Source organism: Rhipicephalus sanguineus, chromosome 1, assembly GCF_013339695.2.
Source record: "Rhipicephalus sanguineus isolate Rsan-2018 chromosome 1, BIME_Rsan_1.4, whole genome shotgun sequence".
Taxonomy (NCBI): Eukaryota; Metazoa; Arthropoda; class Arachnida; order Ixodida; family Ixodidae; genus Rhipicephalus; species Rhipicephalus sanguineus.
Genome location: NC_051176.1, coordinates 307,874,227 through 307,901,532, shown reverse-complemented (window position 1 = coordinate 307,901,532; position 27,306 = coordinate 307,874,227). Strand labels below are relative to the sequence as shown.

Here is a 27,306-nt window from a genome sequence, read left to right as displayed (position 1 = left end):
GATTGTTTGCAAATGAATATTAAAGATTGTCTGCAAACGCCCTCCTGGCTTCCCACAATTATTGGCAACATTGCGTCTGTGACGTCAGTATTGGGAAGGCGGCGGAAGTGACGCAGCCGAGGGCACTGCTAACTTCGGCGCTTCGGCCGCTACAGCGAGCGTCTGCTGTGCACAAGGCGACAGACAGCGTTGGTTTGGCTGGCGCTTCGCTGGTTGTCCCGGCTGTCACAGTTTTCATACTCCGCGCCGGCGTCACCGTCATGCCTTGCACGACTTCCAGTTCATTCGTAACAACGTCTACATCATACGTAGACAGTACACTCGGTTGGGTTTCAGTTTCGGTGTTGCGCTTTTTTGCTTATTTAAATTTATTCTCCAATTTGCTGAGTATTTCTGCTATCGGACCCGTAACAGGAGCGTCTCAGGAACATAAAAGCACCATTACTTTGACATGGCCAAAAAATCGCCGGAGTTGGCCTTTAAGAGATGCAGTTGGCCTGTTTTGGAATAAACAAAAGCAAAAACTTCCTGCATTAAAAAACTATATTTTTATTATTTTTTAGTCAAAGTAATATGAAGTCTCAACACTTCCAAGCTTGCTCTTGTAATTGTTGGGTTTATTTATTATTTTAGTGAAGTAAACAAAGGTTAAATTGCACAATAGTTTCACATTAGTCACAATGAAGAAGCATCCAGAAATATTGCACGAAGGCAGGTGCTGTCCTTGTCGCAGTACTTGTCCACAATGAGCAGAGCATTGGCACCTGATGGTGTTCAAGCTCCTTAAGGACCCAGATTCACACTTTATTGGTGGTCAGCCTGTAAGTGGAGGAGATACCAAAGTGTTTTTAAGTACTGAGTTCTGCGACTTGCTTTCTAGTGACTTTTTATTCTAGCTTTGCGAAGGAAAATGAGGAAATGGAAACAGTCAGAAATCCTAGATGTATCAGCACCATAACACAAGTCAAAGAGAAGGCATAAAATTGAATACAAAGCACACAAGCAGCACACCAAAGAGAGGACCCCACAAAAAAATGCACACAATGCTATGCATTGCTAATGGAATTGTGCTCTTGATGACACAAATTTCTATCACTAAGCTTATCCAGGTATACTTTCAGCAAGCAGCACATCTATAGGGCACAGCACATGGAGATACATGTCAGCTATGGGCGTACACTATTAAGTTAACGTGGCTCACATTTTTCTAATGCTGCACGGGCGCATGAGGACTGCCATGTGGAGGCGCGTGGCAATGATTGAGAGTGCATGTGCATTGAAAAGCAGCAAAGGTGGCTCGATAAGCCATGAAAGCACCATTTGCAAGCAAAAAAAAAGAGATTGATTAATTTGCATTATTAGTGTGTTGTTACTGCCATGTATGTGATTATTGTACCAAAGTCATTAAAATCAAGTTTGGTGATTTTATTATTTATAAATAAGTGAATAAATATACAAATGAAGTAAAACTGTGTTTTGTTTGCATTACTTGGTTTCTTCCACAACCCATGGGCATCGGCGAAGCTTGACGAGACCATCAGAAGATTCTGGTGGATGAGGTATATTGAAGATATCTCAGTTCTAGCTTAACTAGTGCTTATGAGTAATTCAGTTTTTCAAAGCTTATGCAAGTTTTGAAGGCCAAAATGCAAGGACTTTCAAGACCCTGTCACAAAGTTATTCAAGGATGTGAGGCAGCACCCCAAGTAAAGTCGTTCGCTTTAACAATTTTACCAGAACATTACAGATAGCTTCATTGCATTAAAAATACAGGAAATCGATTAGAAATGTCCAGTCCTGCTCACAGTGAATTCCCAATATGCACGAAACTTGACAACTTGTATGCTGGGTAACCTTCAGTTCTCCCATTCAACATTTAAGTGTAACATGGGCCTGCAGCAGTCTGCTCTGTCAGAAAACATGCATGGGATTTTCGGCCACTTCTTCACACACTTGTCCAGCCCAGCCAGAAGAAGCAAGAACTCCCAAGTCTAGTGATTGGCAAACTGTAAATGTGAGGTTTTAAGGAAAGTAATTTGGTTGAATAATTTGAATAAAGTAGTTAGAATTGAATATATAACATAGTACAAAGAAAAACGAGCAGTTTTATTATGATCCAACCACCTTGCACAACAGTTTTACGAACGAGAACTAGGCATGTGCAAATATCACTTGCGCTAGTGTCGTCTGGTCTACTTTTGACAGTGTCCCTTTGTGCTGTTATACCTGCAATGTCCCTTTCTTGGTGTGAAGCGAAGTTGAAGCAAACTTATATTGAATTTAGGATTTGAATATGAGTAAGTTGCAAGTTATACCATATAGTAAAATATTTCTGTTTGAAATTTTCCTCCTTGGCCCATATAACAAGCTCTTAAACTTAAGGGCACAGGCTAGGCCCTATACCTCCCATTTATTTTAAGGCGCATTTAAGACCAATTTCCTCGGAAACTACTACGGTAAAATACCAAGCAAGCACCCCTACCTGAGCAAGCGCACCCTTCTCCTTTTCGGGAGACTTGAAATATGCACCAATGAATGAGCAATGATCAATCAAAGCACAGCCATTGTCATTACAGGTAACATTTTGTCCTTGTGGCGACACGGTCTTCAGCTTGCTTGCACGAATGCTCCCGGTCTCGTTCTGTTAGTAGCTGAACCGTGTAGATCTCCAATTATACTACGCTCTCCAAACGGTGACTTTGTCAACACGGGCATATCTTTTGCCGTTGCAACAAAATCAACAAAGGTGCAAATAAACTCAAGATAAGTGCACAGAACCCTGTCTCACACAAACAAGGCAAGTGGACTTGGTAAATGCCGCGAGTATTAAAAAATCTGTACCATGTGCCTTTAGGTAGCCAGACTGACTTTAAAAACCTGCTAAGCTCAGAGAAACCACCAGTATTGTTTTTTAAAAAATTCGCTTGAGGCAGAAAGCTCAGCTTCTACACGACCTAAGGGGGTGCGGCTGCTCGCCAGCTGGTCTCGGATACCTTGTGATTTTGGCTCAATCAAAATGCGGTAAAATGTGTGGGGCACTGGACATTGTTAAGGAAGGCCTTATTTCACAGAAGCAAAAAAAAAAAGAGAAAAACCAAATTTCAATAATAAAAGAAATTTACCTCACCCTGTGTCTTAAAAAAAAAAAATGGGGCAGCTACGCACCAGTGTTGTGCTGAGTTGGGAAACAGTGTAGCTGGTGGCCTTCCCTAGCATGTCTGCAACCTCCAACTCATCTCCCTCCTCCACTTGCCTTCGATAAACTATGCTAAACTCTCTTTCTTTTATTATTTACCTTATTATTTTCCCCACTGGCACTTCATTAAGTGCATCACACTATTATGTACCTCTATCCATGTACATGCTTTACTTTATTTTCTTGCAAATATGTCTTATTGGTATCACTTTCTAATACAAAAAAGTGTAATGTGCAATATAGTATGTATTTCTGGCACAACATCTGGTGAAAGGGCAGAAAAGATTCAGGGTCTGAGAGAGGCAATCTCGCTGACTGTGTTGGTAAACTTGGGATTAATTGTGCAGCCGTCTTTTTCTGCACAGCCGATGTATTGATCCTTGCCCCCACCACCTGAAAGCTTTCTGCACCTAATGTATTTTTGCACTGCTTGCAGGATTAGCACACTTTTGACCATGTGATAATTTCATGTTATGTCGTCACGTAATGTCATCTTATATGACGTCGCAAATACTGCTAATCTGCAACATTATGACGATGTCATAAAGCCTTAATTTATGATCACGTGGCTATTCGCATTGTTCTTGTTGCTGCCACTGCAGACAGTCACTTTTCCCATTTGATGAGGCATCTAACACTTTCACCTTGAAATACAACCGTCCACTTGACCCCCCACCATAGGTTGGCAAAGTCACTCATGAATCGACTCACTCAGACTCAAATCGGGCCACAAGTATGAGTCTGAGTGAATCCGGGTGAGTAATATTTTGGTGAGTTTGAGTCCAAGTGAGTCCGGTTGAGGAAAATATTGGTGAGCCTGAGTCCGAGTGAGCCCTAAGCGCAAAATATATTTATTGAGTGAGTCCGAGTGAGCTCCACGTTTTGTTGCCAATTTATGGTCCTATCTACTCATCTTCATCATTACTATCAACCTCATGTCGGCTTACATTTATACTCAAGTCTATTCACACTAGTATTCATGGGCCATCTCAATATTTATTGATCCGAGGCGTGAGTTAGGGGAAGGGGTGCCATGACCTCCCCCCAAAAACTCTTTCATAGGAAGTTCTTGATAAAAATATCTCGTGTGAGTCGCGTATTTCATAAAGATGTCTTTACTGGATTGATATATGATAATGATGATATATGATATATAATGATAGCTCGTATTTGAAGGTACAAGATCAAAAGGTGTGTTGTAGAGCACTGATTATGTGAGGAAAAAACTGTAATGACGCAAAGAAGACGGGGACGAAGCGAAGACACGAACAGACAGACACGGGCGCCCGTGTCTGTCTGTTCGTGTCTTCGCTTCGTCCCCGTCTTCTTTGCGTCATTACAGTTTTTCCTCAAGTTATGAACCAACTAGCTCAGCAACAAGCCCTGTTGATTATGTGAAATATTGGCATTAAAGAGGCATGACACCATGATCGAAAAAGTCAATTTTACGACAACGGGCTCATGAGTCGACTCACTTGGGCTCACTCAGACTCAGGTGAAGCCATGAGTCTGAGTGAGTTGGGCTGAATAATATGTTGGTGAGTTTGAGTCTGAGTGAGTCCGGTTGAGAAAAGGTTTAGTGAGTCTGAGTGCGAGTAAGTCCGGTTGAGGAAAGCTTTGGCGAGTCTGAGTCCGAGTGAGCTCCAATTTTTTGCCGACCTATGCCCCCCACCATCACTTTCGTATCATTTTACCAGAGCATTATGCTTATTGCTCTTTGATACTAATTTTACTGATTATATGACTCCAGTTTTAATCTATGACGCGCCTCAGTGTCTACTCTATCATATGCAACCTTTACCTCAAGCCGTTCCAGCCCTTTTAGATAAGCTTATTATTACAGCGAAAGCTGTTACGAGATCACAACAAGGGCTGATTCTGGTGCCGTAGTTGTCCACTGCCACCGGTGTCCATAACCACTATTGCACGAAATAAGAAGAAAGCTAAATAAATAAAAAATGCCGAAGACACAATGGGCATCGAACCCAGACCATCTGCGTGGCAGCCCAGCATTCTACCACTGAGCTATGCCGGTGCTTGAAACTCCGTTGCAAACTGACCATATCCAGGCTTCATGTCGGGTAAGGAATCATGTTAACGTGCGTAATAAAGCGTTTCAGAACAACAGGGTATCACACAATGCGAATTGCATAACGAGTGGGTCGTTTAATGCTCCAACCCATTACAAAAGCCTCAGGCATATTTCTTCATCGTCGTCAGCCACAGCATCAACAAAGTGCACATAATGCCTTACAAGTGTGTAGCGGGTACCATGCTTTTCTGAAGAACGACGAATAATGGCATAGTGGACGCTTCCCCACTACACAAAAATTATGATGATTTATGGTGTAGTGGGTACCATGCAAGTGTGCTTGTAGTATTTGGCCCAAGAGTGTTTAAACAAATGCTCTAGAAACGCTGCTCCTCCAGCTTTCGCTGTTACTGTACTGTACGTTCCGCGCAGGCCTGGCAGTTTTTTTCTTATCATGGTTTTCAAACTCACACCGGTGCTTGGCAGGGTGATCTGGAAGATGGCAGACCGCGCCCATGACCTCCCCCCGCCCGAAATTTTTTAACAGCCAAGCTGTTTAGCAAATCCTTCCTTGTCCAGCGAACAAAAAAACTATCATCATAAACTGGTATGTACCACAGATATTTGGTAAATTTGGTCCACTAAAAATGAAGAAGGCAACAGTTAGCCCAAGAAATGGCTGCGAAGCGATGGCGGCGAGCCGAAGACCCCGAGTATGTACAACGAGCTTCTAGGTTGTTTTCTAGGTTGTTTGTAGGCCTTAGCTAGGTGACACCGATGTCCAAACTCGAGAGACAAAACCTCGTGCTGAAACCAAGCGTTCGCACCTCTCATAGATCTAGAGGCACGTCATCATTGGCGTAGGCCTTCCATTGCTTCGGGGTCTTCTTGCTGCAGTCGTTGCCTTTCCCGTTCCCTAGTATCCCGAAGAATCGCGTCTTTTCCCGCACTATGAGAGGGAACGGGAAAGGCAACGGCGGCAGCAAGAAGACCCCGAAGTGATAGAAGGCCTACGCCAATGATCCTGTAGATCTATGAGAGGTGCGAACGCTTGGTTTCAGCACGAGGTTCTGTCTCTGGAGTTTGGACATTGGTGTCATCGGTGGAGTTCGGACATCGGTGTCACCAAGCTAAGGCCTAGAAACAACCTAGAAGCAACCAGATTAGTCTTCAGAATCGCCCAGCTATGCTGTTTGAAGCGTTGCGCGGCCTAGTGCAAGCTTCCCCAATTTTTTTTTCTTGCCACGGCATACAGAGTATAAAATGACACTTGAGCACATCTACCTGCCCGGTCTCCACTTCAGATCTGTAAGCTTGGCTCATACATGCGCTACCACTACAGTTGAACCCCTTTATAAGAGACATGCACCGGGGAGCAATTCTTGTCTTTTATATGAGGTGTCTCTTATAAGCAGTGTACCACGTATACCTTTTCTTATCAACCTTTATTTTTATGTAGGCCCACTGGTGTCTCTTATACCCAGTTGTCTGTTACATCAGTGTCTCTTATAAAGGGGTTCGACTGTATTTCTGATATGCCACGCCTCAATCATCAGACGTGATTCTTCATTCCTGTGCCTGCACAAAACTGTGCATTCATCGAATTTCGGCATGCACTTACACTCTCGACAATGTAAAAACAGGATAGACGTTGAGCCTTCGGTTAGCGATATTTTATGTTCCAATAATCTCTCGTTAACACAGTGGCCCCCATGTCCTACATAGAAGCGGCCACAGCTAAAAGGAACCTAAATTTGTTGGTGTGTTTTACGAAACATTTGTTAGTCCACTTGTTGTCACCTCACTGTCAACTTGTACAAAACTTGCCTAGCTTATTGGAAGCTGTAAACACAACATTAATGCCGTACTAACTTCCCACTTTCTTTAGCCTGTGAGATATGCAGGAATGTAAAGTTCTTCCTATTGCTTTCTGCAATCATGCTCGCTCCTAACAAAATGGACTTCTTTAAGCGTTCAGCGACAGTGGCCACTGCAATGGAAGGATAACCCACATATAAAAGACGCGTAAGCTGTGCTTTAAAGCTAGAACTCACTTTGTACTCACATGAATTGTTGAGGGAAAATTTAAGGCACGACATGGCTATACCATTTTTTACAACCTTAAAATGCTTTGACGAGAAGTGAAACGGTGGCCTTGACTATCTAGGAGAATACTGCCAGCATGTGCGGTTCTTCTGAAATGTTACAGAAATGTATAAAAATTGCATTCCATTATTCCAAGGGCATTCTTTAGTTCAGCCCTCCTCCATTTATTTCAAATTTCTTGCTCACTGAGGTAACCACAGAGTCAATGTCCTCACCGCTACAAAAAATCAAGTAATCGTGCACATAAAAAAAAACCTTTACAGAATTATCTAAGGCACCTTCTAACCGCTTCTCAATCTTGCTAAGCTATAAATCACTAAGTATCAGAGCAACCTTAGAACCAATACATATCCCCGATTTCTGCACATAAATGCCTTCCTTCCAACCTACCAGCGTCGACTTTAAATACATGGAAAGAATTTCTAGAAGAGCCACCATTGAACCACCACATTTCAGTAAAAACAGTTTCCTGCACTTGTTTGTTAATACAGCCATTAACACATTTTAACAATTCTGGCAAGGAGTAATAAAGGTTTAGCAGAGTGACAAATTGGGCTAGTTGGTGGTCTTTCACGATTTCTTTCGTGAGGGATTACAGGACAGTTGGTGTGCAAACTGACAACTGATTTATTCACATCTTGTGAAGTGTCAAAGGTAGTTTAACAATCAGGTTCCAGGGTTAAGGTAAAGGGCAGAAAAAAGCAAAAAGGCAAAAAAGAAAACAAATATGATGCCAGAACATAGCATATGCCTTATTAAGCACAGACAAATTTTTGGCGGATCAGTGTATATCACTTTCTAGAAATTTTATTTCTGCTTGCGTTAAATGCAACAGCAAGGGTGTGCTGATGCATTGCTCTTTTGCCCCTATGATGAAAAGGGTTTCTTTTATCTCCCTGGTATCTTTGTCACTGCAATGTGCAAGCAACACGTGTCACGGAACTTTGGTGTACAGCATCGTTTTCAGTGTGCAACGAGGTGACCTGCTGCTTGCAATTGTTGGCAGGGGTATCTGTGTTCCAGGAGACGTTTATTAATACAGCGTCCTGTATGCCCTATTTATTTATTTATTTATTTATTTATTTATTTATTTATTTATTTATTTATTCATACAGTACTGCTAGCCTCTAGATGAGGCTGTAAGCAGGAGTGGGAGTTACAAGAACAAAACGAAGTGAACAAATCAAGATACAACAATTGTGTCACATGAATCGAAAAGAACAAGAAAAAAAAACGTTCCTGAAGAGTGAGATACAAAGCATATATGCAATTTTTAGAGCATGGTATGCGCAAACCGACTGGAGAAAGATGACAGAACTTCTTCTCACGTAAAAGAAAAAAAAAGAACGTGAAGATGCGATAGACATGTCATGTCAACTAAAAGGGGTTAAAGAAAAGAGTTATAATGTGCTCACAAAAAAAAACAATTAAGTGTAAGGCATATGGACAACATTTGAAACTATAACGGTTGTAAATTATTGTCAAGGCGATTACAAATGAAGAATTTGTACAAAAGAATCAGTAGTTAGACATTCCACAACGCCGGCTGGCAGGCGGTTCCATTCACAAATTGTCTTTGGAAAAAACAACTTTGCAAGTTTCAGTGTGGCAGGGATATTCTTTTATTTTTTTACTGTGGTGTGAATGGGTGGCTCACCTGGACACTGGCTATATGTAAGTGTGTTTATGAATACCAAGTTTATCATGGAATAACAGGTGCATGAATTTTTTAACCGGTCGTGTTGGCGCCACTTTTGTAGGAATTCTGGACCTGCTTTTTTTACCAAAGCACTAGCAGAAGTGTGCCAGCTATAAGAACGATATACAAACCTAACCACTTTCTTTTGGACAGTTTCTAGTTTGTTTGTGTTTCCTTAACTGTATGAGCCCCAACCTATTGATGCATATTCTATTACAGGATGGACTACAGTTTTATACGCTATTAATTTAACCTCGTGTGTACATTGCCGCATATTTCTTAAGTAACCAAGTTTCCACATAGCCCTCCGCACACCTTTCAATATATGTGTTCATTCCACTTCATATCCGACGTTACTGTCACCCTGAGGTATTTATATCTGTTTAAAACAGCAAGAGACCTGCCGCCTATGCAGTGATAACTTAATGGCTGTCGTTTTGTGTCACAGTCATCGCAACAGATTTTTTAATGTTTATTTTCATTTGCCAATCTGTGCACCACACTGCAATTTGTGCTAAAGCATTGATAAGTAGAGCCTGATCACTAGGATTCTGAATGTTGTGATAGACTGTGCAGTCATCAACATAGAGCTTAACTTTAACGAGATATCAAGAAGAACAAGGGCCCAGCGCAGACCCTGTGGAATGCCCGACTTAACAGGTACAGGATCTGAGCACACGTCGTCAATTCTGACACACAGGGCTCCATCATACAGATAAGCTTCGGCCATGCAAGGAGCAAATCATGTATATTCTTTACCGCAGGTTAGGGCAATACTGCACACAACCTTCTTAGCACATAGTACAAGGGGGTCTCGGTGGTTTGTTGTGTACTTTTTCTTCAGTTATTGTTCACTACTTTGCAGAATCCCTTAAAGCTTATGAAGCGCTGAAGACAAAAAAACACTGACACTGCATGTTTGCCCTGCTTGTTTCATATAGTGCAAAATGCTGTACAAAAACAGAACAACTGCTGCTTTGCTGAGGTCAGTGTGTCCTTATTTCTTCGGTGGTGCATTGGTTTTTGGTTTCTTTTTTTTTTTAATTTTCACTGATTCCTACGAGCATGCTTTGGGAATAGCCACTGTTTTTTAATCTTTTAAACTGATGGTTTAAGGCTATGCTCTAAAACAGGGGTCTCAAACTCACATCAGCTATCGGACTGCAGTTATGAAATTTAATCTTACAAAGGGCAGTGACAGTGAAAATGTCAGAACTGCGTGGGGAGGGAGTGGGGGAGTGTAAGTAAAATGTCAGCTAACATTGCCATTTGAAAGGAAGCCTTTCCCATATCTCTTATATTGGTCATTTCTTAAGGGTATTTGGCATCAGGCATAGAGAAACATGTCTATACCGATCTCCACAATGACTAATATCTGGACGCCGATCCTTAAGTTTAGTTTTTGTTCTGCGGTGATGTTTCAACACAAGGTGACTGCATGAGGTGCCTGATGAAAAAAAGATGCTTATGACCATTCACATTTGTGTGGCTTACCCGAACAAAGTGTTATTAATCACGACAAGCAAGAAAATAATGCCAGCACCATTTAGCAAAGTCACAAAAGTAATAAAAAAATATGGGAAAACTGTCATGAGTGGGCTACGGGCTGCTAGCGAAAGGTTGGCGGGCTGCATGCAGCTGAGACCCATGCTCTAGAAGATGATGGCAGGACTCTTTCACTGCTCGCCAGATGCATAAAAAACGCCAGGCCTGTGCAGAAAGCACAGCACAGTCACAGCAAAAGTTGGAAGAGCAGCACTTCTACAATCCATTGTAAACTCTCTTGGGGCTACTAATACAAGTACACTTGCCACTACGCCATAAATAATAATTTTGTCAAGTTGGGAAGCACCGACTGCGCCATTATTTATCATTCTGCGGAGAAGCAAGGTACCCGTTACACATCTGCAAGGCATTATGTGCACTCTGTTGATGCTGTGGCTGATGTTGATGAATTATTCCAGAGCCTTTTGCAATGAGTTGGAAGCATTCAATGACCCACTAGTTACGCAATTCACATTGTGCAACACCTGTCTACATAATTTGCATTGGGCGACGCCTGGTTCTTATTTTACTCTTCTACCACACTATATTACACATGTTAATGTCGTTTCTTCCCGGCATGAAGCCTGTGTAGGGTCTTTATGCAAAGAAGCTTGAAGCAGTGGCATGGCTCTGTGGTAGAACACTGGGCTGCCACGGAGAGGGTCCAGGTTCGAGCCCCGTTCCATACTAGATATTTTTTCAAATTTCATTTTTTTATCTTATTTTGCATGATCGTGGTTACGGACATCGCCGGCAGCAGACAACTATGGCGCCAAAAACGGCCATTGTTGTGATCTCATAACAGATTTCGCTGTAGAAAGCTATGCCTCATTTGATGAGTTTCGAGTGGTTTCACTAGAAGCTTGGGATTTCTTTCTTTCCTATAGTGTTATAATGCCAGCGCATGTGGTGAATTTCAAACCTGATTTGTATATCGAGGAACCATCTACGCATCTAAAACAAGCTAATATGTCAAAGCCCTTCATTTGTTGGGCTAATTTACAATCGCCTACTGCCAGGAACAGGTCAGAGCATACTGGAGTGATACAAGAACTGATACAAGAACGTATATGTTGACATCGAGCACCCCCCCTACACACACAGACACAAACACACAAACAAAAAAGATCCTGGCATAATGTGCATATGATCTAACATCTTTCGTGTTAATCTCAACTGCTGACAAGTTAGGGTTGCCCTCTCCTTTGAAACCGAAAAGGTCCGACTGGGTTGATATTAAGGCATTTTATTACCTCACATGAACTTGTGTCACTGGCCCTAGCACCTGCAGAAAGTAATGCTGCTCAGGAATCCAGGGTTTTGATTTTGTACTTTTCAGGGTGTAATATCCTTTTCTCCATGTTTTATAATTTTTTTCCTAAAGCTTATTTTTATTTTTGGCCTCATCCAGCTCTGGCTGTTGACCTGCAACATCAAGGGGATGTGGCCACAGGCATTATGATCATCATCATGTGCTGATCGTGAAATCGTGAAAAGAGACAAAGTAGGATATTAATAGTGTCAAGCACGGAACACGACAGAGATGAAACATGGAGTAACACAAACACTCTCTGTCTTGTCTTAGTCTTAATAGTTCCATGATTAACACTATGAATACGTCGCACCAACAAGACCAAAAATCTACCCTTGCTAAGTGTAGGTTATTTCGTGTTTTTCCCTTCTTGTTTGCAACAAAACAGGTAGAATCCCATTGGTTTATTGAGAAAACTTTTATTGGCAGAAGAAAAAAGAGAGAGAATGCAAGCTATCATGGTATAGACCCTCATTTCAAGGTCAGCTCACTGGACTTTTTGTCCGAGAGAGCCAGCTAGCTATCTCATCTCCTCTTTGGAAGCCATGCTTCATGCAGCTGCCTTTTCTGCTGTATGCGGCATGCTGCGGAAGAGGCATATCCAGAGGCTTTTGAAGCACTTCAATGTGGTATGTTTAACTGCAGGTGCGTCTGCACACCGTGGACATACTTATGCAAATCGTGCAGGATAGATTCCATTTAAATAATGAATTAGGACAGGTACGTCCCTGAATTCAGCATCCGACTAATGAAGGGTTAACTCTTTGTTAGGGTTTAACTCTTTGGCTGCAGTTGTGACTCCAGAGCGCCAAGCTTCGACTGACTGATCATTTGGACATACATACCCCAACTGCAACCACAAGCAAGAACTGCCATTAGTGCCGACAGAGACATAGGTAGGTCCACAGAAACAATTACTGTCATTACTGATGTGTATTAGAGTCATAACTTGTTAAATCATTGCAGCTTGGCTAAAGCGAATTCATTATTGCAATATGTTCAAACCCTTCAAAAGTAATCTAAACTAAAAATTTTCCCATGTCTTTGCATAGCACAATACTATATGAAGACAAAGCATACTGAAAAACACAGCTGTATATACTATGTAAATGTAAAGAAATGTCAAGCATTTCTTTACCTGAGTCAGTAAAACTGTATATTTTTTAGATTGGCAGCACTACCAGTGGCAGGACAGTCAAAACAGGAGACAGGGAAAGCTTCACTTAAAAGTGACTCCTCAGTTTAACCTTTATTACTGAGCCCTTGGCTGCAGTTAGAGAACAGCAAAATAAATGTACAGTTCTTGTTGGTGCGGTGTATCATGTGAACAATATTTCCTTCACCACTTTCTGTGCAGGCCCAAGAACATGCATACCAATAGACCTTTTTCAAGCACACGAGCGCCACCAACGGGCGCGCAAGCGCTCATGGGAAATGTGTGTACGCCGCAGCAGCCGCCGCGACGAGCGCGCGTGTCTCGCGCTGTAGCTTTCCGCTTGCGCCATGCCAGGACTTCTTAGACACAGTGAATTTGGCAAGGTGCAACATGTTACTGCGCAATTCAATCCCGAACTTAAGTGCTTAGCTGCTACGGCCTCTCGACGATTTGCATCTCTCCCACTGTTGGACCAGTTGAGCTAGTTACTGTAGATGCTACCTTTAAGCATATACAGTAACTCTAAGTTGAGCAGCTCAGAAGCGTCACCTTTTATTTATTTTTTTAGCCCCACTGCGCCTTACGGCACAAATAAAAAAATACAGCTCGGTTGCCTACGAAATGCAGGAGCGGTCTATGATTCTCGGATGCATTTGGAATCAACGTCCATTGACACTGTCGACGACTACAGTGTGAGGTTCTGATATCTGAAGAGTACACTAGAAAGTGTAGTCGGCATTTGGGGAAATGGGACACATCCATTGCGTCGCTCGCACCATATATGTAACGAAAGTGCCTACTAACCTTGGTTGGTGCTATAACTACAGGTTGGAATAATACTTAGAGCGAAAAAAGAATGGAGCAGTACAAGGAAGGAAATGCACAAACCAGCGCTCACACACAACTGAAAGATTATTGCACGGGTGAAAAAAAGCATTAAAAATGCGAGTGTGTCGCGCATGTCATAAAGAGGTACGAAAAGTCAAACAACCAAGGCGTGTGCTTACAGTCGATTAATAAAGTAGAATTCCTTGTCTTGTAACGACTGAGAAGGTTGACTGACACAAAGTGTGGCATTATTTGTGACATGATATGCCACCGAAATTTCTCGCGTTGTCTGATTAGGTTGATGGTACAAAATTACTGTGCTTTCGAAGATGCGATTACATTTTCATGACTGATATAGAGAGGCGAGATGAGACGGCTCCATTCAATGAGTTTCGATGTATGCTGAGGGGCTTATACGTATATTAATACATCAACCAGTCTGGCCGATGTACATGTGGACACAAGAAAGAGAAATTTATGGTTAACTCCTACACAATATACAAAACAATTGGCATGCCTCTGACCGCATTTTTCTTTGCCAACCGCAGACCCCTGCGACCTTAATGCAACTGAGCTTATTTGGGGCGGTAAACACAACCTTCAGCCCCACATCCCTTCCCTACGTTCTTCAGGCCATGCGACTGAAGAACTTCTTATACATACGTGGAATAACTGCAGTATTTCTAGTTTCTTTATTATTTATGGATGGAGAACGTCCGTGTTAATCTTTCTTTGCCATGCGAACAGATTTTCGCGAACTGATACAACGATACGCAGGATATCCCGCCTCTTTGATCACTTTGCAGCTGGAAACTACTGCTCATCTTATGTGCGCAAGTTTTTTTCCAATGCCTTGCGTAATCCGTAATGACATCACAATTCCTCGTTTAACAACATTCGAATGCGCCGACGCGAAATTGAACACCGATTTCACTGAACACGGGCTATAGTGCCCGCGAACATGCTCCGCAGTTAAACTTATAAGCATGTATCAAGAAACTGCAAATTATCAGAGCAAGACATCTCACAAGTGAATTCTAGTCCAATCCCTTTTTCTTTAAACACGTTTAGGATGTGCTCACTTCTTTGTACAGCGCATGACTTGTCAATTAAAATAATATAATAATCTGTATACCTGAACACTGTAACACCTCAGTTTGGTTAAACCCTATCACGAGCCACTATGGCATTAAATGCCGTAGTGGCTTGTGAACAAGTAATCATTGAATAAATACGAATTCGGTGTTCCAGCTCACATTGCTCACGATAGCACGTTTTTACTGCATGTATACCGGCACATGATAACTCGCATGCCGCTTAACTGCTAGATCCAGTATACATCCGCTCGGTAATATACCTACACTGACTGCATCATTTCTTTCGCATTTCATGCGTAGAGATACATGCAGGTGCGTTCAGACGGGTAGCACTTAGTATTTAATAATAGTCAACCAGCGGTGACGTGTTTTTTTTTTCGTTCGGTGCTCCCACGGCGCCAACGAGCAGCGAGCGACGGAACAGCGGGCGGGCTCGCCGCACACACTTTTCCCATAGTGCTTCGCGCGCCCTCGGGGGGTTCTGGGATTGCCTGAAAAAGGTCTATTCCTGGAGGCCCAGGTACGGCGTGTGCCTGCCATGAATGCATACAATCCGGCTTACCTCGAGATCCTGAAGGGCCTTGGAGAGGAGCTGGCTCGTGTGCAAAACAGCACGGATGGAACTGCGCTGATGCTGGCACTCAAGGCTACCGCTGCAGCAAGACGTCGCCGGGCTCGTCAGATACGAGTGCAGCCAACCAGCATTGCCAGGCGTCGGCCAAGGCTCACGAGGGGGTCTAAGAGGATGCCTGCAAGGCGCCCAGTAGTTGAGCCAGCTGCCAACAGGCCAAAGAAGGGGCCCCATTCTCTCAAGCTAAACATCGAGCAGAATGTGCCCAGTGCAAGGCTGCATTGAATGGTCGCTGCCTCCCGCCTAATGGGTTTTATGGCAGCCCTAGGCACAGTGCCAGCCTGGTTTCAATAACAACCTTTCTAGGGTTTTATGCGCCAAAACCGTGATGTGATAGTGAGGCACACCATAGTGGGTGACTTCGGATCAATTTAGGCCACATGGGATTCTTTAACATGCACCTAAATCTAAGCAAAGGAGCTGCTCATCATACAGGCTGTTCATCGCCGCCACTGCACTTAGGTGCTTCACCTATCCTTGAATCAAAGTGAGGAGAGCGACTCCTCACGTTGGCTGTTGTGACATCATACCCCTACAATTGGTGACCTTAGCTACAGGGGCAAGCATCTGGCTCTGCACTGCTACCACAGTATCATGCATACAGTCATGTTAAAGAATGGCACCTACTAACGGACAACCCTTGGCTCCTCCAGCTGTGGCCCATTCAAGTCACGCTGTCAAGTCATGTTGTCATGCAGTCACAATGTGGTATTCCATGATGATTGACTTTTGCTATGCCTTACCGTTAGGAGCTAGTGTGGTCCTCAGTGCTGTCAGCCCTCATCACTGAGGGCTGACTGAATTTTTGATGTACCACAAGAGCGCCCAGACGTAGGCGGCTAGACAGATACGTAGATAGACAAGCTCAAATAGCCTGCAGTCTGCTAAGAAATGCTTTGCATTTCAAATGGGGCAGCTAAGCAAAATGAACAAATGTAACAAAAGTAACTCACAAAAGCGAAAGAGGTCAAGGTTCAGTTACTCCAGATGTAAGCAACATAAACCTGGTTGCACAGCCTAGTTGCACGGCAGCAGTGACCACAATGCCAGTAAGACAGAAAAGGAGACCAGTGAGCAGACCTCAGAGCATGTCTTTCCTTGAACATGTCGACACCTGTTCTAGAATATTACAGTGGTCTTGATGTTGTGAGAACAAAAGCAGAAATAGTAATCATGTCAAATAGAACACCTTTCTGCTTCCTTTGTCTTGATGGCGAGTTTCTCTGAGATCTTTTGTTATCAGTAGGGGTGTGCAAATAGTGAATTTCATCTTGAATCGAATAGTGCCGAATAGTGGCCGAAAATGTCAAATATAGATATCGAATACAGAAAGTTTTATTTGAAATTGAAAGAAAGAACAAGGAAATAAAATCTGCTCATGTCTTCGAACACATAACGCGGTGCGTGACTACTACCGAAAGACTATGAATTGTCATGACACAAGCAGTTTCACATGACCTGGCTTCAGGCTCTCTTGCCGCGATGTTAAGGTGTTTCCTGCAGTTCACTGGGTAATCAACTAAAACTTTTCGCTGTTCACTGGGTACCTCAGTAGCAGGGTTGGGAAGGTATCACAAAGCGATTATGGCGATACCTCGATGAAGTGCAGCTCCGTGCTCTTTGCAGTATGTTAAAGGATCATCCTTTCTTGTGATTAGGGGCTCATTGAAGTATTTGTGAACATATCTTAAAGCAAATAGGCGCACTATGGGAACAAGGACAAAAGGGAGGAACCGACGACACCAACCGTTACCAACTAGCCCAAATGGCTGTTTTGCTACAATATGACTAAAGTGCGTTGGCGGGCTAGTTGGTTGTTCATGCTTAGTTTCTACAGCGCGACTGGACGCGGACGGAGAAAGAACACGCAAACACACACACAGCGCTGACTTTCAACTGGAATGTTTATTTTTCATATGCACGTGACGCTTATATAGACACACGCGAGCAGGTGCACACAAAACAAGAAACAAAAGCAGGACTCAAACACGCATGTTCTGCCGCAATCACAACCAGTTGCCACCAACCTAGAGTGACGCATCCAGATATCTCTTTTCCTTATCTGTTAGAGACAAGGATGGCATGCTGACACATGTATCATTCATTTTATCAATTTCATACGCTTCAATAATTTCTCTAGTCAATCGATCTCTTGCCCTGTTGAGAATACTAGTTTTATCAAAAATTGGAGGTTGCAATCAAAGGTTGCGCGAACATAAGTACAATGTCACGAAAGTTATTTCCGGACACCTTGCCATTCACTGCCAAAGATGTGGCTGTTTTCCAATTTTTGATAAAACTAGTATTCTCAACAGGGCAAGAGATCGATTGACTAGAGATATTATTGAAGCGTATGAAATTGATAAAATGAATGATACATGTGTCAGCATGCCATCCTTGTCTCTAACAGATAAGGAAAAGAGATATCTGGATGCGTCACTCTAGGTTGGTGGCAACTGGTTGTGATTGCGGCAGAACATGCGCGTTTGGGTCCTGCTTTTGTTTCTTGTTTTGTGTGCACCTGCTCGCGTGTGTCTATATAAGCGTCACGTGCATATGAAAAATAAACATTCCAGTTGAAAGTCAGCGCTGTGTGTGTGTTTGCGTGTTCTTTCTCCGTCCGCGTCCAGTCGCGCTGTAGAAACTATGCTACAATATATTTGTGAACCTCTTGCCTATAAGACCTGAGCTCAGTGTGCTGGTTATTTTTGGTTGCCAGCAGTTCGAGTCTCACAGAATGTTCCCTGGCCATTAGCCATGAGGCGTGGAAACAACATAATCTTTTTTAAAATGAACATGCACTCACTTTTGAACCAGCATATCGATGAAAGTTTTAACGGCAGGTGAAAATTTAATGAAGTTTAGCGACTTTAGCGTTAGTTTTTGCCATCCCACCCTAATCAAATTGCACTATTGGCCTTTGTCGCGTCTTTGATATTCGTCGTGTTGAATTATTCAAAACTTCAAGTACTAGCTATTCAAAAGTCAAAACGAATTATTCTATTTGAATTCGAAACTTGAATATTTGCACATCCCTAGTTATCACTTTGCCAGAGTGCGGTTGCTCATTTCCAGTTGTCTTCTGAACTTCAAAGCACTACAGAATTTTCTGTCATCTTTGCTCTGCACACATTTACAAGTTATTTACCTTGCTTCAATAAACATTAATGTCTGAGTGATATATATAAAACATATTTATGCTTGTGATATACCAATAAACCAAAAACCTCTTTTGCTTGTTCTTACTTCATGGGACACTTTTCTTGTTAATAAATTGTTATCCCTTGTTTTGTTCTTTTCTTCTGCATGGGTACAGTGATCACTACAGTGGCGGACGTGATTTTAGTAAGCCTTCCTCTAATATATATTTTTACTGTGATGAAGCGTTAAAGTGTAGACATCATGGAGAGTGCACTCGACAATTTCATGCAGGAGGGTTGCACAATACTGCCAGATCACACAATATACAGCGGGAGGAAAGAAAGCTGAAGCCACAAACGAGTGCGGATAAGTGCGAGTCTCCCTTGCCTTCACTGGAACACAGAGCCGTATTGCGGTGAAGCCATGAAAAAAAAGCATATACGCGAAGAGCTCCCTATTTTAAGTTCAATTTCCTCCTCTTAAATTTATTCCACTAAAGGCAGTGCTTTAGGGCTGCGTGCTTTTCTTTTATCTTTTAGCTTCGCAAGTTTGGAAGCGGCAGCACGATAAAGTTTGCGCGCAGGCTTTTATGGTCGCACGCTTGCATCGCCACTAGCTAGTGGAAGCTGCGCTTGCTGCCCGAGCAACGTTCGTAGCCTTAGATATACTGACAGTATCAGAAACGCGCTTTTTAATAGATCCATGCTGAGCAGCAACAAAAACTTACCAAGTGGAGTAGAGCAATGTCCGTCGCGTTCCCAAGCAACATTTTATCCTTGGCAAAATGTCGGCCTGATGTCGCTGGCCAACTGCACTGTCGTTGGCCCAACCTTGGCAACCAATGTAGGGCCGGTCTTGGGGATTGACATTGGCCTCATGTGGGCCTGCGTCGGCACCCGATGTAGGCCCGTCCACCGTGGCCGACGATGCCGAGTGCATGCCGCTCGCGGGTTGACCAAGGCCTGACATCACATAAGCGTCGATTTACCGACGGCCGTGGGTCGGTTGCGGACGTTCCTCGCTAGTATTGCTCTGCTTTTTTTTTCTTATTTTTTGTGCGTGTTCTAACAAAACGCATCAATTGTTTTTCTGGTGTGTTGATGCGTGTCGTATTTAATGTGAACGGGCAGTTTATAGAGGCGTTTAACTCTATCTGAATTAATTACAGGCAGAGTGCACATGTAAGACGGAATTAAACGCCTCTAACGGTCTGCACTAACGTGTTAATACGTAACACACAATAACAGAAAGACGTGAATATAAGTTTTCTCTCTTTATATGTTTATTTTGCAATTGTATAGATGTACTAATTTTACATATGCAACATTGTTCGCACGGAGCGTTTGCATAGCCCTTGTGCAACGCAACCGTACAGTCCATGTGATCGCTGCATGATAGCGCTGACATATATATAAAACGGACGGCATTCTTGTTGGATCGGCTCCCTTCTTTCGGCCAGTTCTCGTGCTCTTGGCCCTGAACACGTACGCAGATGCGACATTTTACCGTCGAGATGTGAGAGGGTAAATCGCCACCCTCATCAAGATGTGAGACTTGCATTGTTCTTCTGTCGGAAAAGACTGAAAGAAAGAACAATGAATAATACTCTGAGAAAGGTAGACTATTTACTTGACCAGTTGCACAGTCATGTCGCGTCTAGAAACTCTATTCACACAACTAAACAAAATTATTTTGTCACTGCACAAATAAGAAAAACACTGCACTTACAATAAATGCGAGTGTGCTGAAATTCTGAGAAGTGCTTCAAGCTCCACAGTGCACAAACTTGATATGTGGAGACAGGATGGATTGAGGTTTTCCTTGTTGGCTCGTAATGTCACTGCAAAACAAATGGTACAATAAATAGATTAATGAGAACACAATCTTACCTTCAAAGCGGCCGCGGGCCAGTCACATATTGTGTAGTCGGCATTTACAGCACACTTGCGACCAAATTCAACGTGAAAAGCGATTGCGTGAAACTTTTGTAACCAAGCATGCGTCTTACCAGAATTCTTTTCAGTTGACGAGACCAGCGCAGCACGCTATCCACACCAGTCCTTGTTGCAGTGTTCCTTAGAGAAAACGGCAAAATAGGTTACGGTCTTACAATAAGATGCCACAAATAAAAAACAAGAAAATCTTACATATTTGCCCGTCAACGATGTCTTGGGTCCACGGACAAATAAATATAACCACCGTTCGCCTGAACATTTCTGATCTGCCCGCTAGAAGAGACGACCAGATTGACGCATCAATTGCGCAAATAAAATTTGATTTTGTCGCTAGACAAAGGTCACCATACGATACACCGAGGAAATAGAATGTCACTTACGAGTTCGCGTCAAATCCTCGGCAGCGGGAGACGGCCGCGCGCCTCCAGGATCAAGGCAAACGAAATGCTTCTGAGTGTTTCAGCACGTCCTCGCTCGAAAGAGCTACGATTTCGCGGGAAGGGAACTCCCGCACGCCACGGAGCTCGCTTCCCTCCCCAGCGCGGTGACAAAGAAAAAAAAAACCGCGAGAGGTCCGAGGTTCGGCGCTCCGCTTGCACGCCCCGCCGCCCTCGGCACATTCCGTTCCTCCTTTCAGGACTTGTCATTCTTTCTAGGAGAGGGATGTGATGCATGCTGCGTGCGCTCCCTCTCCAAAGTAAGACCGCAAGACCCCATGTTACCACTTTTTTTTTTTCGGGGGAACGCACGTGTGTCTGGTGAGAAAAAAAAAAAGGCGCGCGAAATTTCCACTCTAGGGCAGCGCTAATGCGTCCAAGAAGCGAATCGAATTTGAATTGAACCGTTTTCGTTGTTAACACAAAATATAGTTGGCACACTAATATTAAAACAAATTAACATGAAAACTATAAATTGAGCATCAAGTACAAATATTAAAACTCTTGAGAGTGTGCGGACTATCAAATTCTGGCTCTGCAAGCGACTTTTACGCTAATTTTGTGTTTATTTGGACATAGATGATATTTTGAAATATTCGTATTAACGCATATGGGCTATTCCCGAAGACCGAATCAAGTATGACGATATTCGATTCTATATTAAATGTTTTCATTATATCTGATGTCCTCCCTCTGTCATGCGGCTCGATCAGATCAATCATGTATTTATATTCACGACCGTGCTAAAGCGGTGGACAGTTCGGTGGACAGTTCACAATCATCGATATTTTAATAGACCCTAGCGCGCTATAGTATCAGGATCACAATTAAATTTCTGCTCGGTACTCGCATTTATTCCCATTTATTGATGTTGCTCAACCAAATGCTTTGCGTCTAATGCATGCAAAGGCGGACATTTTCTTGAGCTTCGAGCAGAAACCGTAAACGCTCGGTACACTTGAAAAGCACTGATGTCGTACCACTGTACATTGAGCATATAAGTGCTTCATCATAACAGGTCATCATAAGGCTTGAAAGGTGCTCATGACAATGCGGCGGAGGATTCTCGGCGGCCCGATCGCTAAAGGTTCTGAAGTTTCTTGCGAAATAGGTGAAGAATTTCGACATTTAAATTCCGCATTCTAACCAACTCCGCAATTGTACCTTTTCTTATTCACATACTTAATGTGCACATCAGAAATATTCGGCTGGATTCGGGAAAACTGAGGCACAGCAAACATATAACTTTAGTGGGGTTATTGATTGGAGCAGAACTGCAAATGCGACGTCATTCTTAGACAAATGGACGTGTAATAAGCTACAAGAACGCCAGATTTTAAGATCACTTCGCAATTCAGCTTTTCATGTAATGAGTTAGAGCTTTCGCGCCCCTGAAACACGTATCTGAAATTTTCTATTAAAGTTGTGCAGTCCGCGAGAACTCTATTTCGCACAATTCGTGTGACAAAATTAATATTTTTTTGGTCTCGCTATAAAGCAGCCAAAACCTTTCCGATGGGAGAAAGAATGATTTAATTCATTTTCAATAAAGTTTATTATTAATGGTGTAATGTATATGGTCGGTTACAATCAACGTGCCATTTGCGAACTATTTCAGTCAATTCTACACCGCGGCACAATGGACCATTGTAAAGCCACATTAAACATAAATTCGCGTGATTGCACTTTCTTATCCGTTATGTACTTCCTGGTGGCAAATACATTGATCTCCAGAGTGTTCAAATATTGCGATTTCTCAAGGTTATAAAAATATTTTAACGATATTCTCCGATCGAATAATTCTTCACAACGCCGAAGAACTCAAACTTCCATATTGATGTCAATGCATGCGCTCATCATTATGGCCATCGCATGTCTAGTCAGCATCCGATTAATAGCTTAACTTCAGTCAGTTCAGAGCAAAACTCGATGTTATCCCTTAGCCGGAAGTTTCCCTTACGTCTGTGGTTGACGGTCATTGCTGTTTTCCTTGTTTGACCAAAGGCCGTCATCGCGTTTGTAGCTACACTACATGACTTATTCTTCAACATACTGCCCAAACGCGCTCGCGCTTGTTAGCTCGAAACCTAAATGTTGAACTTCAAAGTAAAATTGACCAGTGTTCAACTTGTCACTCGATCAGAGACGAATACTTTTCACCACGTCGCGTTATTTTGCTCTGCTTTCGATAACAACGGCGTTAGATTGATGAGCTCTGCTGACAAATCCTCATCACTCTATGCAGCCGATGTAAGGCTGGACAAATATATAAATCAATCTAACGGTGTCGAGCAGTGCACCTGGTCCCATGTGGTGCGTCAGCAAGGGACTTGATAATTAAGTTCTCATGTGTGTAGAAACGTACGGTACGCTTACGTTGCGCAGCCTCTACAGTCAGGCACACATATCGTCAACGGCACGTGAAGCGTCTACTATTAGCAATGTAATTTTATTACTTGTTTTTCGTTTTGCATGCGAGGCACCGACGACGGCAGATTACCGCGAGGCACTAGCTATGCATTTGTCTAACGCGTCTTGAAATATAAAGCTACAGCGTCCATAGAATCATAGAAATATAAAGCTACAGCGTCCAGTTTTAAGCACGTGTTGCTCCCATTGATAATTATCATTATGTGAAATAACGGAACTAGTAAACATTTTATTAACATTCCAACAGAACAGCAGTGCGCGTTGCGCGTTGCGCGTTACCCGCCGCAAATGCTCAATTATGCGATTCTTTTATACGTATGAGTCAGAAGATCAGACAAATCCGCGGAATGTTTCTCATGCATTTCCATGCATCATATTCGCTTGCTTATCTTTTTGTTTAGTATTTTCAAGACGTATAAAATGATCAGCATGCGATTTCTGACTGGCATTATTGCATAATCTTGAGGCAGTGCATCGTTGGGATTATTTTAACTTCTTTATAATGTAGGTTACGGTGTATCTGCTTTGTCTTTTATTAAAAACAGGGGTTCACATTTTTATTTGAAATGCTGTGCTAAAATGATGAATGTCACGAACATATGCAAGGCGACCTCTGACAAAGTGATGGGATAACAGAGACTTTTGAAATAGGCATATCGAGGAATATGAGCTTATTATCTGTAAGAGATAAAGGTGTAACTACATTGCACATTAAAGAAAAAGATAAATTCGCGTTAACTTAATTCAAACTTGTTACTACCTAGACGTACACGCGTAAATTTTGACAAACGCAAGTCTTTAGTGGTGCTGTTTCGGACATGTGTCCCATTTTCTTGGCGGCTTTGCGTGCCTGCAGATGTGCGGCTTCTTCGAAAGAGGAGGCGGCTCCACCATTCTGCCCTTGCGGCGCTAGAAAACGCTGAGAAAGAAAACCGGAGAACAGCGGAAAAAAAGAAGTTTCCCTCTCCCCACCGGGAGCTTCCGGGGCGCGGGCCGCAGTAGCGCATGTTATTTTGCTTCTTTTTTTAAGTGTGTTTTTCACTCCACGCTCCCTAGCTACACTGTAGAGCAGCGCGCGGTTCCTCTTGGCTCTTTCCCGCACTTTTCCACCTTCTGCGTTTTATTTTCCACAGCAAGAGTCTTCAGTGGATTGCCACTGCTGTGTGTTCGTTCTAACAATCTTGAAAGAATATTTCTTGTTTATATATTATTCGTGTATTGGTACTAAAATCTTACATTGCGGCCACGCCTTTTGATGAGGTTTTTTTACATAGCATATATGGTATTTCCGTTTGCCTGACTTGATGATGATGATGAAAAAAACATTTATTATAAAAGAAAAAAAAAAGAGAGTTTGGGGGCCAAAGCATGACCCCGGTACATGGTCGGCGTCCCTAGTCCGGGACACCGCATGACGAGGCCCCGTCTCGCGCCCGTCGCACCAGAGCCCGTTGCGACTCCAGTGAGGAGCAGTTGAGGAGGGCAGTCTCCCATGCCTCTCGTGAAGGGGTAGGGGAAGGGGGCAGGTGGGGATTTTTAGTACATGCCCACACCATGTGGAAGATATCGCAGGTCTCCCCACAGTGTGGGCACCGCCCATCCGTGTTTGGATCGTAGTGCTTTAATATTGCAGGGCAGAGTAGAGTACCTGTCTGCAGGCGCCTTAGAGTTCGCTCATCCGCCTTACTCAGCCCCTTTGCAGGAGCCGGGAAAAGGCGGTGAGTGTCGCGATAATATGAGAGAATTTCTTTGAACCGCAGAAGCGGTGTATTGGCCTCTGAGTCATAAGAGCCAGGGTGAGGAGCCCGGTGGGTAAGCGCTCGGGCGGCCGCGTCAGCGGCCTCATTACCTCGTAAGCCCTGATGGCCAGGAGCCCATATAATGCGTTTCGGGGTCGGATCAATGGCAGCCCGTTTTAGAATTTGGCCGGCTAAGGGGGATATCTCCCCTGCCAAGTAGTGAGCACATGCTTTACGGGAGTCCGTGATGATGACTTTCGAATTGGGATCCGCGGCAGCAAGCGCTATCGCTACTTCCTCAGCTCGCTCTGAATTTTGTGCTCGGAAGGAGAGCCCATTGACGTGTTTTTCCTGGTGAATTACAGAGGCCGTGTAAAATCCCTTGGGCGAAGGCCCTGCTATGTCCATGTAGAATACACCAGGTCGAGAGCCGTGTTGTCTTTCAAGCGTCCGAGCCCGCGCTTGTCGTCTGCTTTCGTGCGTGTGCGTATCCATGTTACTGGGGAGCGGAGAGACCGAGAGCATATGGCGCCAGAGTTCTGGAATACGCTCCGCCTCCTCTGCAGGGCAAACGTGTTGGATCTGTAATCGGTTTAGCAGGCGGCGCCCGGGAGCCGTCTGCACGAGCCGCGTGTATTGATTGACAAGGTGGGCCTCCCGCAACTCCTGGTAGGAGTTGAGCACGCCTAAAGCTCTGAGTTTGGCGTTGGAGGTGGCCACAGGGAGATCCAGAGCTCGCTTAGTCGCCTTGCGAATGATGGCATCTATTCTGTCGTCTTCGTGCTTGTTAGTGCGAAGGTATGGGACGGCGTAGAGTATCCGGCTAGTCACGAAGGCATGGGCGAGCCGAAGCGCGTCCCTGCCCCGCAGACCGCCCCGCTTGTTGGAAACGCGGTGGATCATGCGCCCTACCTGTTCGCCTACTATCCGGAGTTTCGCAATTGTGGAGTCCGGTCTGAGTCTGTGGTGAATGAACAGGCCGAGAATCCGAAGCTCCTCCACCTCTCTGATGGGAACCCCTGACAGAGAGATGTGTATGGCTGATTTATCGGTTGGCTTCGCTCTAATATGCAGGAGCTCTGATTTGGTTGGAGCACATTGGAGTCCACAATCGTTGGCATACGCCTCGACTATGGATGCGGCCCGCTGAAGGCGTTCCTGCATTTCCCCAATGCTCCCTTCGGTGGTCCATATTGTAATGTCATCGGCATATACTGCGTGTTGAATGCCTTCCACCTGGGCCAACTTGCGTGGAAGGCGCATCATAGCAATGTTGAACAGGAGCGGTGATAACACAGCTCCCTGAGGGGTACCCCGTGTTCCCATAATGTACGGGCCATATTCCTCGTCCTCGATCCGAAGAAGGGCCTGGCGTTTAGAGAGGAAATCTCTGCCTGACTTATCCGTCAGCGAAAGATGAGAACGTGTACTCATTCCATTGCGCAAATTACACAATAAAGGACTGTTGTCTGTATACAGACGATGCTTCTTTTAAGTTATACAGAATGCTTTTTAATGGCCGTTTTAGTTCAGAAATGACATAAATGCATTATGTGAGCTCGGTTTAATGCAAGCGGGTGACATTACTTGCATGAAAAAGCAAAATAAATAATCGTCTATCTAAATAAAGTTCATTTATGACCTTCAAATTACACTGCCTTACCTGCTGCAACTGACTAACTGTAGCCACTGAGTTTGCAATAATTGGAATGAAATCTTACGATTTAATATTTATGCCATCAAATTTGAGGTAGAAATTCACTGTTTGCTTCGGTCACTTTTTTTTTTTGTAAGAATCAGTTTTAAGCATCGAACAACGACAAAAGCCTAGTTTAACGCCCATGTATATAAATACTGTCGCACACTTGGCGAATGATGGTCTCGAAAAAATCTAGATACGCACGCTTGGAGAAACCATGCACGAATGTAATGGCTCGCTATTATTTTTGTTATTTAGTCAATAATGTATTTGGATTGTTCGCACAAATAATCTCTATCACTT

At 43.5% G+C, this 27,306-nt stretch overlaps 1 protein-coding gene and 2 long non-coding RNA genes across 3 annotated transcripts in view; all 3 read right to left on the bottom strand.

Moving 5' to 3' along the window:
* LOC125756912 (uncharacterized) overlaps positions 1–21,158 on the bottom strand; it is a 318,174-nt gene extending 297,016 nt beyond the window's left edge. The window contains exon 1 of the long non-coding RNA XR_007414872.1: positions 21,079–21,158. This is a non-coding gene — a long non-coding RNA (uncharacterized LOC125756912). The remainder of the gene's footprint in view (positions 1–21,078) is intronic.
* LOC119379417 (uncharacterized) lies at positions 478–19,506 on the bottom strand. Its single transcript, XR_005181172.2, has 3 exons — positions 19,471–19,506; positions 15,534–15,720; positions 478–819 (listed from the first exon to the last, which is right to left on the bottom strand). It is a non-coding gene; the product is annotated as an uncharacterized LOC119379417 (long non-coding RNA).
* Positions 21,159–24,877: 3,719 nt separating the features above from the next.
* On the bottom strand, positions 24,878–26,567 carry LOC125757539 (uncharacterized). Its single transcript, XM_049413111.1, has one exon. The coding sequence runs from the start codon at positions 26,565–26,567 to the stop codon at positions 24,960–24,962; it is 1,608 nt and encodes a 535-aa protein (XP_049269068.1). The 3' UTR covers positions 24,878–24,959.
* Between the last annotated feature and the right edge of the window lie 739 nt (positions 26,568–27,306).